Source organism: Mytilus trossulus, chromosome 9 (genome assembly GCF_036588685.1).
Source record: "Mytilus trossulus isolate FHL-02 chromosome 9, PNRI_Mtr1.1.1.hap1, whole genome shotgun sequence".
Classification (NCBI taxonomy): domain Eukaryota; kingdom Metazoa; phylum Mollusca; class Bivalvia; order Mytilida; family Mytilidae; genus Mytilus; species Mytilus trossulus.
In genome coordinates, this window is record NC_086381.1 from 16,331,747 (window position 1) to 16,345,802 (window position 14,056).

At 34.3% G+C, this 14,056-nt stretch overlaps 1 protein-coding gene across 1 annotated transcript in view; it reads left to right on the forward strand.

Moving 5' to 3' along the window:
* The window catches only part of LOC134684329 (uncharacterized), a 108,007-nt gene that overhangs the window by 8,441 nt on the left and 85,510 nt on the right, over positions 1 to 14,056 (forward strand). Inside the window, exons 8-15 of the mRNA XM_063543618.1 lie at positions 8,516 to 8,725; positions 9,770 to 9,836; positions 10,182 to 10,345; positions 11,042 to 11,169; positions 11,481 to 11,622; positions 12,167 to 12,427; positions 12,938 to 12,980; positions 13,345 to 13,496. Coding sequence (XP_063399688.1) covers positions 8,516 to 8,725; positions 9,770 to 9,836; positions 10,182 to 10,345; positions 11,042 to 11,169; positions 11,481 to 11,622; positions 12,167 to 12,427; positions 12,938 to 12,980; positions 13,345 to 13,496 — 1,167 coding nt within the window. The remainder of the gene's footprint in view (positions 1 to 8,515; positions 8,726 to 9,769; positions 9,837 to 10,181; positions 10,346 to 11,041; positions 11,170 to 11,480; positions 11,623 to 12,166; positions 12,428 to 12,937; positions 12,981 to 13,344; positions 13,497 to 14,056) is intronic.

Below are 14,056 nucleotides of genomic sequence, written 5' to 3' on the forward strand. Positions count from 1 at the left end.
TGTCCCTTGTTATCCCTTCACCATGCCTGAGAACCTGATATTCCATTTTATATTTACAGAATGTCCCTTGTTATCCTTCACCATGCCTGAGAACCTGATATTCCATTTTATATTTACAGAATGTCCCTTGTTATCCTTCACCATGCCTGAGAACCTGATATTCCACTTTATATTTACAGAATGTCCCTTGTTATCCTTCACCATGCCTGAGAATGTGATTTTCCATTTTATATTTACAGAATGTCCCTTGTTATCCCTTCACCATGCCTGAGAACCTGATATTCCATTTTATATTTACAGAATGTCCCTTGTTATACCTTCACCATGCCTGAGAACCTGATATTCCATTTTATATTTACAGAATGTCCCTTCTTATCCTTCACCATGCCTGAGAACCTGATATTCCATTTTATATTTACAGAATGTCCCTTGTTATCCTTTCACCATACCTGAGAACCTGATATTTCATTTTATATTTACAGAATGTCCCTTGTTATCCCTTCACCATGCCTGAGAACCTGATATTCCATTTTATATTTACAGAATGTCTGTTGTTATCCTTCACCATGCCTGAGAACCTGATATTCCATTTTATATTTACAGAATGTCCCTTGTTATCCTTTCACCATGCCTGAGAACCTGATATTCCATTTTATATTTCCAGAATGTCCCTTGTTATCCCTTCACCATGCCTGAGAACTGATATTCCACTTTATATTTACAGAATGTCCCTTGTTATCCTTTCACCATGCCTGAGAACCTGATATTCCATTTTATATTTCAAGAATGTCCCTTGTTATCCCTTCACCATGCCTGAGAACTGATATTCCACTTTATATTTACAGAATGTTCCTTGTTATCCTTTCACCATGCCTGAGAACCTGATATTCCACTTTATATTTACAGAATGTCCCTTGTTATCCCTTCACCATGCCTGAGAACTGATATTCCATTTTATATTTACAGAATGTCCCTTGTTATCCTTCACCATGCCTGACAACCTGATATTCCATTTTATATTTACAGAATGTCCCTTGTTATCCTTCACTATGCCTGAGAACCTGATTTTTCCATTTTATATTTACAGAATGTCCCTTGTTATCCCTCACCATGCCTGAGAACCTGATATTCCATTTTATATTTACAGAATGTCCCTTGTTATCCCTTCACCATGCCTGAGAACCTGATTTTCCATTTTATATTTACAGAATGTCCCTTGTTATCCTTCACCATGCCTGAGAACCTGATATTCCATTTTATATTTACAGAATGTCCCTTGTTATCCTTTCACCATGACTGAGAAGCTGATATTCCACTTTATATTTACAGAATGTCCCTTGTTATCCTTCACTATGCCTGAGAACCTGATATTCCATTTTATATTTACAGAATGTCCCTTGTTATCCTTCACCATGCCTGAGAACCTGATATTCCACTTTATATTTACAGAATGTCCCTTGTTATCCTTCACCATGCCTGAGAATGTGATTTTCCATTTTATATTTACAGAATGTCCCTTGTTATCCCTTCACCATGCCTGAGAACCTGATATTCCATTTTATATTTACAGAATGTCCCTTGTTATACCTTCACCATGCCTGAGAACCTGATATTCCATTTTATATTTACAGAATGTCCCTTGTTATCCTTTCACCATGCCTGAGAACCTGATATTCCACTTTATATTTACAGAATGTCCCTTGTTATCCCTTCACCATGCCTGAGAACTGATATTCCATTTTATATTTACAGAATGTCCCTTGTTATCCTTCACCATGCCTGACAACCTGATATTCCATTTTATATTTACAGAATGTCCCTTGTTATCCTTCACTATGCCTGAGAACCTGATTTTTCCATTTTATATTTACAGAATGTCCCTTGTTATCCTTCACCATGCCTGAGAACCTGATATTCCATTTTATATTTACAGAATGTCCCTTGTTATCCCTTCACCATGCCTGAGAACCTGATTTTCCGTTTTATATTTACAGAATGTCCCTTGTTATCCTTCACCATGCCTGAGAACCTGATATTCCATTTTATATTTACAGAATGTCCCTTGTTATCCTTTCACCATGACTGAGAACCTGATATTCCACTTTATATTTACAGAATGTCCCTTGTTATCCTTCACTATGCCTGAGAACCTGATATTCCATTTTATATTTACAGAATGTCCCTTGTTATCCCTTCACCATGCCTGAGAACCTGATATTCCATTTTATATTTACAGAATGTCCCTTGTTATCCTTCACCATGCCTGAGAACCTGATATTCCATTTTATATTTACAGAATGTCCCTTGTTATCCTTCACCATGCCTGAGAACCTGATATTCCACTTTATATTTACAGAATGTCCCTTGTTATCCCTTCACCATGCCTGAGAACCTGATATTCCATTTTATATTTACAGAATGTCCCTTGTTATCCTTCACCATGCCTGAGAACCTGATATTCCATTTTATATTTACAGAATGTCCCTTGTTATCCTTCACCATGCCTGAGAACCTGATATTCCACTTTATATTTACAGAATGTCCCTTGTTATCCTTCACCATGCCTGAGAACCTGATATTCCATTTTATATTTACAGAATGTCCCTTCTTATCCTTCACCATGCCTGAGAACCTGATATTCCATTTTATATTTACAGAATGTCCCTTGTTATCCTTTCACCATACCTGAGAACCTGATATTTCATTTTATATTTACAGAATGTCCCTTGTTATCCCTTCACCATGCCTGAGAACCTGATATTCCATTTTATATTTACAGAATGTCTGTTGTTATCCTTCACCATGCCTGAGAACCTGATATTCCATTTTATATTTACAGAATGTCCCTTGTTATCCTTTCACCATGCCTGAGAACCTGATATTCCATTTTATATATTTCCAGAATGTCCCTTGTTATCCCTTCACCATGCCTGAGAACTGATATTCCACTTTATATTTACAGAATGTCCCTTGTTATCCTTTCACCATGCCTGAGAACCTGATATTCCATTTTATATTTCAAGAATGTCCCTTGTTATCCCTTCACCATGCCTGAGAACTGATATTCCACTTTATATTTACAGAATGTTCCTTGTTATCCTTTCACCATGCCTGAGAACCTGATATTCCACTTTATATTTACAGAATGTCCCTTGTTATCCCTTCACCATGCCTGAGAACTGATATTCCATTTTATATTTACAGAATGTCCCTTGTTATCCTTCACCATGCCTGACAACCTGATATTCCATTTTATATTTACAGAATGTCCCTTGTTATCCTTCACTATGCCTGAGAACCTGATTTTTCCATTTTATATTTACAGAATGTCCCTTGTTATCCCTCACCATGCCTGAGAACCTGATATTCCATTTTATATTTACAGAATGTCCCTTGTTATCCCTTCACCATGCATGAGAACCTGATTTTCCATTTTATATTTACAGAATGTCCCTTGTTATCCTTCACCATGCCTGAGAACCTGATATTCCATTTTATATTTACAGAATGTCCCTTGTTATCCTTTCACCATGACTGAGAACCTGATATTCCACTTTATATTTACAGAATGTCCCTTGTTATCCTTCACTATGCCTGAGAACCTGATATTCCATTTTATATTTACAGAATGTCCCTTGTTATCCTTCACCATGCCTGAGAACCTGATATTCCACTTTATATTTACAGAATGTCCCTTGTTATCCTTCACCATGCCTGAGAATGTGATTTTCCATTTTATATTTACAGAATGTCCCTTGTTATCCCTTCACCATGCCTGAGAACCTGATATTCCATTTTATATTTACAGAATGTCCCTTGTTATACCTTCACCATGCCTGAGAACCTGATATTCCATTTTATATTTACAGAATGTCCCTTGTTATCCTTCACCATGCCTGAGAACCTGATATTACATTTTATATTTACAGAATGTCCCTTGTTATCCTTCACCATGCCTGAGAACCTGATATTCCACTTTATATTTACAGAATGTCCCTTGTTATCCTTCACCATGCCTGAGAACTGATATTCCATTTTATATTTACAGAATGTCCCTTGTTATCCCTTCACCATGCCTGAGAACCTGATATTCCATTTTATATTTACAGAATGTCCCTTGTTATACCTTCACCATGCCTGAGAACCTGATATTCCATTTTATATTTACAGAATGTCCCTTGTTATCCTTCACCATGCCTGAGAACCTGATATTCCATTTTATATTTACAGAATGTCCCTTGTTATCCTTCACCATGCCTGAGAACCTGATTTTCCATTTTATATTTACAGAATGTCCCTTGTTATCCTTCACTATGCCTGAGAACCTGATATTCCATTTTATATTTACAGAATGTCCCTTGTTATCCTTCACCATGCCTGAGAACCTGATATTCCATTTTATATTTACAGAATGTCCCTTGTTATCCTTCACCATGCCTGAGAACCTGATATTCCATTTTATATTTACAGAATGTCCCTTGTTATCCTTCACTATGCCTGAGAACCTGATTTTTCCATTTTATATTTACAGAATGTCCCTTGTTATCCTTCACCATGCCTGAGAACCTGATATTCCATTTTATATTTACAGAATGTCCCTTGTTATCCCTTCACCATGCCTGAGAACCTGATTTTCCATTTTATATTTACAGAATGTCCCTTTTTATCCTTCACCATGCCTGAGAACCTGATATTCCATTTTATATTTACAGAATGTCCCTTGTTATCCTTTCACCATGACTGAGAACCTGATATTCCACTTTATATTTACAGAATGTCCCTTGTTATCCTTCACTATGCCTGAGAACCTGATATTCCATTTTATATTTACAGAATGTCCCTTGTTATCCCTTCACCATGCCTGAGAACCTGATTTTCCATTTTATATTTACAGAATGTCCCTTGTTATCCTTCACCATGCCTGAGAACCTGATATTACATTTTATATTTACAGAATGTCCCTTGTTATCCTTCACCATGCCTGAGAACCTGATATTCCACTTTATATTTACAGAATGTCCCTTGTTATCCTTCACCATGCCTGAGAACTGATATTCCATTTTATATTTACAGAATGTCCCTTGTTATCCTTCACCATGCCTGAGAACCTGATATTCCACTTTATATTTACAGAATGTCCCTTGTTATCCCTTCACCATGCCTGAGAACCTGATATTCCATTTTATATTTACAGAATGTCCCTTGTTATCCTTCACCATGCCTGAGAACCTGATATTCCATTTTATATTTACAGAATGTCCCTTGTTATCCTTCACCATGCCTGAGAACCTGATATTCCACTTTATATTTACAGAATGTCCCTTGTTATCCTTCACCATGCCTGAGAACCTGATATTCCATTTTATATTTACAGAATGTCCCTTCTTATCCTTCACCATGCCTGAGAACCTGATATTCCATTTTATATTTACAGAATGTCCCTTGTTATCCTTTCACCATACCTGAGAACCTGATATTTCATTTTATATTTACAGAATGTCCCTTGTTATCCCTTCACCATGCCTGAGAACCTGATATTCCATTTTATATTTACAGAATGTCTGTTGTTATCCTTCACCATGCCTGAGAACCTGATATTCCATTTTATATTTACAGAATGTCCCTTGTTATCCTTTCACCATGCCTGAGAACCTGATATTCCATTTTATATATTTCCAGAATGTCCCTTGTTATCCCTTCACCATGCCTGAGAACTGATATTCCACTTTATATTTACAGAATGTCCCTTGTTATCCTTTCACCATGCCTGAGAACCTGATATTCCATTTTATATTTCAAGAATGTCCCTTGTTATCCCTTCACCATGCCTGAGAACTGATATTCCACTTTATATTTACAGAATGTTCCTTGTTATCCTTTCACCATGCCTGAGAACCTGATATTCCACTTTATATTTACAGAATGTCCCTTGTTATCCCTTCACCATGCCTGAGAACTGATATTCCATTTTATATTTACAGAATGTCCCTTGTTATCCTTCACCATGCCTGACAACCTGATATTCCATTTTATATTTACAGAATGTCCCTTGTTATCCTTCACTATGCCTGAGAACCTGATTTTTCCATTTTATATTTACAGAATGTCCCTTGTTATCCCTCACCATGCCTGAGAACCTGATATTCCATTTTATATTTACAGAATGTCCCTTGTTATCCCTTCACCATGCATGAGAACCTGATTTTCCATTTTATATTTACAGAATGTCCCTTGTTATCCTTCACCATGCCTGAGAACCTGATATTCCATTTTATATTTACAGAATGTCCCTTGTTATCCTTTCACCATGACTGAGAACCTGATATTCCACTTTATATTTACAGAATGTCCCTTGTTATCCTTCACTATGCCTGAGAACCTGATATTCCATTTTATATTTACAGAATGTCCCTTGTTATCCTTCACCATGCCTGAGAACCTGATATTCCACTTTATATTTACAGAATGTCCCTTGTTATCCTTCACCATGCCTGAGAATGTGATTTTCCATTTTATATTTACAGAATGTCCCTTGTTATCCCTTCACCATGCCTGAGAACCTGATATTCCATTTTATATTTACAGAATGTCCCTTGTTATACCTTCACCATGCCTGAGAACCTGATATTCCATTTTATATTTACAGAATGTCCCTTGTTATCCTTCACCATGCCTGAGAACCTGATATTACATTTTATATTTACAGAATGTCCCTTGTTATCCTTCACCATGCCTGAGAACCTGATATTCCACTTTATATTTACAGAATGTCCCTTGTTATCCTTCACCATGCCTGAGAACTGATATTCCATTTTATATTTACAGAATGTCCCTTGTTATCCCTTCACCATGCCTGAGAACCTGATATTCCATTTTATATTTACAGAATGTCCCTTGTTATACCTTCACCATGCCTGAGAACCTGATATTCCATTTTATATTTACAGAATGTCCCTTGTTATCCTTCACCATGCCTGAGAACCTGATATTCCATTTTATATTTACAGAATGTCCCTTGTTATCCTTCACCATGCCTGAGAACCTGATTTTCCATTTTATATTTACAGAATGTCCCTTGTTATCCTTCACTATGCCTGAGAACCTGATATTCCATTTTATATTTACAGAATGTCCCTTGTTATCCTTCACCATGCCTGAGAACCTGATATTCCATTTTATATTTACAGAATGTCCCTTGTTATCCTTCACCATGCCTGAGAACCTGATATTCCATTTTATATTTACAGAATGTCCCTTGTTATCCTTCACTATGCCTGAGAACCTGATTTTTCCATTTTATATTTACAGAATGTCCCTTGTTATCCTTCACCATGCCTGAGAACCTGATATTCCATTTTATATTTACAGAATGTCCCTTGTTATCCCTTCACCATGCCTGAGAACCTGATTTTCCATTTTATATTTACAGAATGTCCCTTTTTATCCTTCACCATGCCTGAGAACCTGATATTCCATTTTATATTTACAGAATGTCCCTTGTTATCCTTTCACCATGACTGAGAACCTGATATTCCACTTTATATTTACAGAATGTCCCTTGTTATCCTTCACTATGCCTGAGAACCTGATATTCCATTTTATATTTACAGAATGTCCCTTGTTATCCCTTCACCATGCCTGAGAACCTGATTTTCCATTTTATATTTACAGAATGTCCCTTGTTATCCTTCACCATGCCTGAGAACCTGATATTACATTTTATATTTACAGAATGTCCCTTGTTATCCTTCACCATGCCTGAGAACCTGATATTCCACTTTATATTTACAGAATGTCCCTTGTTATCCTTCACCATGCCTGAGAACTGATATTCCATTTTATATTTACAGAATGTCCCTTGTTATCCCTTCACCATGCCTGAGAACCTGATATTCCATTTTATATTTACAGAATGTCCCTTGTTATACCTTCACCATGCCTGAGAACCTGATATTCCATTTTATATTTACAGAATGTCCCTTGTTATCCTTCACCATGCCTGAGAACCTGATATTCCATTTTATATTTACAGAATGTCCCTTGTTATCCTTTCACCATACCTGAGAACCTGATATTTCATTTTATATTTACAGAATGTCCCTTGTTATCCCTTCACCATGTCTGAGAACCTGATATTCCATTTTATATTTACAGAATGTCTGTTGTTATCCTTCACCATGCCTGAGAACCTGATATTCCATTTTATATTTACAGAATGTCCCTTGTTATCCCTTCACCATGCCTGAGAACCTGATATTCCATTTTATATTTACAGAATGTCCCTTGTTATCCTTCACCATGCCTGAGAACCTGATATTCCATTTTATATTTACAGAATGTCCCTTGTTATCCTTCACCATGCCTGAGAACCTGATTTTCCATTTTATATTTACAGAATGTCCCTTGTTATCCTTCACTATGCCTGAGAACCTGATATTCCATTTTATATTTACAGAATGTCCCTTGTTATCCTTCACCATGCCTGAGAACCTGATATTCCATTTTATATTTACAGAATGTCCCTTGTTATCCTTCACCATGCCTGAGAACCTTGTATGCACCTTTGACCCTATGTGTATGGGAGTGGAATGCTGTATAAATGTCAAACTATTCATGTTCCTACACACAGTCAAAGCCTACGCCAGGTTTGATCCTTGTCAGATGGAATTCCATTATGGTATTGATGATTGGCACAATAGTATCAAGTTGGACATACATATTGATGGTAAGTATTATGTCTAATTGTCAAGAAGGGGTTAAGCCAGTATCAAGTTGGACATACATATTGATGGTAAGTATTATATCTAATTGTCAAGAAGGGGTTAAGGAGGCTCGGGGGTTCAAAAATTTCGGCAAAAAATTTGTTTTTTCATATCAAATTCTATTCATTACACTATTAGTTGTTACTTTATGAAATGATACAAAGATTTACCCGAAAAATTTATTCGTCTCGGCCCCAGATGACTTTTAAAATGTTTGTATCATTGAAAAAGCTCCAAATTATCTCCCTTTGGTGTAAAAATGCTATGTTTTGGCATTAAAATTAAAATATCTTTTTTTAAACATCGGTGACCTATATTTTTTATTATTGTTTTCAAATAACCTATACATAAACTAAATATTTGTAAAATTTGAGTGATTTCTGTAATAAGGTTCTTTTTTTATTTCGATATTACCTCTTTTTCTCCTATTAGTTCAACAGAAAAAGAGGACCATTACAAAAATGTTTGCTTCTTTCGAAGGAAGATTGTAAACGTAAATGATCGGTGACCCCTCTTTTTTATTTAATTTTTCTATAAGATATAAGACATAGTTCATTTATACAAAAAAATTAGCGAATTCTTATATTAAAAAAAAAAATTATTTAGACCCGCGAGCCTCCTTAAGCCATGTGTGTACACTCACATGAAAACATCTGCTAGTTGTTGTGAAAGGAGGTAACAATGATGTTCTACACACAGTGAAGACACATGTCAGTTTTTGCCTCCAAAATTTAAAGTTAGTTGCACTTTTTGATGACATTTATAAGGCCTCTTGGGCTGATCTGAATAATAGGGAGTGTAGGGTATGGGTTGTTAAACAATAAATGCATTTGCTAGATTTGATCTTTGTTGAATTTTCATATTTGTTTTTTTTGCATGTGCAAATCCAGTTATTTGGGTAAACATCTTATATTTTTTTTTCACTGCTACCATGTCATGTATTTCCCTCATGTCAGCTGACAGATGCATATTCTTAATCTACTGGGTACTGTTTTTGTTTTTTGTAGGACTGAAGAAAGATATTCGCTCTGGAATTAAAATGAATATCCTTGGTGGATTAGAAATCATTCTCAGGTACTGAAGCTTTTTTTATTTCTTCCAACGTAAATTGCAGAAGGTTGAAAATTATTGGATATATTGGTGTTTTTTTGATGAATTCAATTCTCTAACATTTTAAACATTTACATATAATCTTTTTATTACCTGTTTAGTAGATAAAAAACAAATCATATTTCGAAGCAGAACCTTATTTACATATTTGAAGTTAATAATTTAAAGGTCATTAAAGTGGTAGATACTACTGTAATTTTCTTTTTTGCTGCATAATAAGAGAAATTTGAAGATTATGTACGATATTCGTGTTTTGAATTAAATAAAAAGAACAGCCCAATTTTACTGTATTTTGTTTTATATTTATAGATTAGAGATTCAGAAAACAGACTCTGAAGCGTTTGCTAATGTAGGGTTAGGTTTCTGTGACCAAAGTGATACATCCAACTGTGTAGTTTTTGTAGATCTACTGAAGGATGCCATACTACCTCTACCAATTTGTCATCCTGATGGATCTTTTGAATGGCCAAAAAGTAGGTCTATTTTGTTATTGATGTTATATCCCTTAGAAATGGATACTGTAAATTCAGAAATTAATGCGAATTTATTATTGCGAAAAATGTGACTGAGTTGTTAACGCAATAATTTAAACTCGCATTTTGAAATATTTAATATGAAATTAACAGGATTTTTCTCAAAATCGTAAACATTAAAATCGCATTTAAGTCTAAAATGACAAAATCGCAATAATAAATGCACGCAATAATTTCTGAATTTACAGTATATATGAAAAGTTATGTGACATGTGAGTGCTCTGATGCTTGGAGTAGAAGGTGACAAAATAAATGTTTTCTGAGCAGATAAACTAGAGTAATGTCCTATAAATGGGAGATGAAGCAAGATTTTCAGAAGCTTGTTTTAATAAACTTATTTCTTTTTGTTTAGTCAAGTTTCATTTTCTAGTTATTGTTACATTTAATAAATCAGTTTTTATTGGGACATTTAATTAAATGCTGCATTTTTTCCCCAATCCTACCATCCAGTGGCAAACATATTTTCCTGGTAAAGACACTTAACAGAACCTACCTATTTTGAATTCGATAAAACTCTCAGTTTCAATATATGTGAAATATTTGCCACCACCACTGGACATTAAGCAACCAATAATCATCATTCTAACTTTCCATTAAGTAGAATATTTCTTACTTTTATTTGGTATTTGATTGTAGTTGATTGGTCAAAGTTCTTCAGTAAGGAGGCAGTGTTGGAAAGACTGAAGAATGCTGGCAAATCAGCAGCTAAACAAATAACCCAGGCTGCTGCTGGGGAAATCCTCAATGCTCTAGGACTACCAAAGGTATAATATGATTTTGTTGTATTGTATTTTTCTTTAGTTGTGGTTCTAAAGTTTATATCGTTGAGATAGTGTCTTTCTAAACTTTACAATACACATAACAATATCATAAAATATTGAAATAAGATATCCATTAAATGTTGTTCTGATCAACCCTCTCTTCCCCAACAAAGTTAAAAAATTGTGTATTTTAACCTTGTTAAGACTTCTTTTATCATTTGTGATAGAATAATTTGAATAATCTTTTTAAACATGTGATTATGGACTACTTATAATAATATAAGTAATGAATTAATATTTTTTTTTTTGCGTAGAACCTTCTTTTATCCACTGGACCATGTCCCAGGCCAGGTAAAATGACAAAAGGCCAACTGACAGAAGAATTAAAACATCGTGGACTGGAAGTAACTGGAACAGATGATGAAAGAATACAACGTCTGGAAGATGATGATAGAAGTAATATAATAGATAATAAAAAATAAAATTTTTACACTTTTTTTCAAGATACCATATGTCATTGGATGTTATCATTTCGGCTGTAGAGTCATATGTGATACCACTTCTAAACAACAACAAAAAATCATTTTCTCAGAATGAAATTGTGTGGAAATTTAGTTTTTGGAAACATTAATTCAATAGCATGATTTTACAAAATTCACTGATTCACAAAAGACTAAAACAGGACTTGTGGTCAGAGTAAAGCATAGAAACATGAAAAACCAGTACAGACTATAAAACCAGCACAAACCTGTCTGTTCAGGATGATGAACAGCAGTTATAGTTCCTAGACGTTTCTTTTACCATGAATCCTTCATTTATCAAAACAGAAATGGAAACAATGACACAAAAATGTAAAAAAAAATGTAACTAACACTAGAAATTTCATCCGTTTGTAAATTAACATTTGTGGCATAGATTTCTATGAAAACTGGTAAAACTGTGACAGTCTATGAGCATTGAATTATTTAAAAAAAGATACTAATGTTCGTTACATTTTCAGAATGCAAGTTGTTTGGAAAGGACCATAACCTCTTACCTGAAATTACAAATGAATTTTTAAAGGACCATTTATACTATTCCGTGTCATCTAATTGTCTAAGGATTGATGCTTGTACAGACTTCTCCATAGACCTGGGACAAAACATTCCTGCCTATACAAAAGCCTTCAGGGCATTCATTGATGTGGACTTTTGTAAATTCATTATAACATTTGGATTTGAAGGTTGGAAGGAAACGCTGGTTTTGATTAGTTATGATTGGGGTATGTGGTTTAAATGATGAAATATATTGTTTCAACTTTTATTATCTCAAAAACATTGATGTAAATGTACATAAAACCCAAGTTAAAGGCAGGTCCATTGATGGTTAAATTTTCTCTTTTTCTATGAGAATTGCCTCTGTGGTCTCCTGGCAACATGCATGTGTTTGATGTTCTGTATTTCATTCCCATCCAGATTAAACCAAAGACTTCCAAAATTTGCTGCTTCTCTGCTAAGCATGTAGCATTTCAGAGCAAAGACCAGTTCACTTACAGTAAGATCAGAATAATATGTTTATATAAGGTCACATGTCTTTTTCTTCACTGGTACCTTTTGAACCTAAGCATGTTGAAATTCTGCCTGAGCGTGTCAGTGAAGTTCAAAATAGGGTTCATTTTTTAATATAAATAAAGCCGTTAGTTTTCTCGTTTGAATTGTTTTACATTGTTTGCATATTTTTGTTGTTGTACTGCTATTGAATTCAAACTACATGTACTTATTTGGTTTTTTAGGTACAGAAAGAAATATTCCAATATCTAAAGACATACAAATCAAGTAAGATAAATATTTTTTTCACACTTCTAGTTTTAATATTTAGTGTCAGACATGAATAAAGTTTTAGTCTATATTAATTTATATATAATAAAAATATTTCTATAATACTTTCAAACTTGCAATAAATTTAACACTGCACCATGCAGTAGTATTAATAAATGAAGTTAGCTACAAATGTTGAAAAAAACTTAGCTTTTAAATGATAAAGGCAAGGTATTTATAAAGTTTGTATGAAATGGCACAAATTTAAATAGGAACATGAACTTGAGAGAAACATGTTTATTATTATAATGTAATAAAATTGATGGAAAATCAGTGTAGCAGTAAAGCTTAAACGTTTCAGTCCTTGTTATTTTAATTTTAGATTGAATATAGACAAGGATGATGATCGGAAGATGTTTATAATTGACTTTGGATTGAAGATAGTCGTTGGTGAAAAACCATTAATAGATCAATACTTACTGACAAAGCAGGAAATACCCATACCAATCTGTAATGAAAACTTTACACTACCAGGTATAGTTTTTATGCCCCATTTATGGGCATTATGTTTTCTAGTCTGTGTGTCCGTTCGTCCGTCCGTCTATTTGTTTGTTCGTCCAACCGTTCATCTGTTGGTCATTCCTGCTTCAGGTTAAAGTTTTTGGTAGAGGTAGTTTTTGATGAAGTTGAAGTCCAATTAACTTGAAACTTAGTACATCTCTTCCCTATGATATGATCTTTCTAATTTTAGTGCCAAATTAGAGATTTCTCCCATTTTCACGGTCCACTGAACATAGAAAATTAAAGTGCGGATGGGGCATCCATGTACTGGGGACACATTCTTGTTTATTTTCTATTTATCAAAGAAGAACTAGTGGACCAATTGTAATATTCAAAGCTTTAATTGATTCAAGGAGCTACCAAGATCAGTTGTGAAACATAGAAATTTTCAATTCAAGTCTGAGGACTAATTGGTAGCTGTTAAAATTAAGACTAAAATATACATGAACATGGGGGATTTTATCTTTCAAAAGATAGTTCACATGCTTTTTTTTTTTATCAATTTAAGTCAAACTTCGAAAAATAATTGTGTC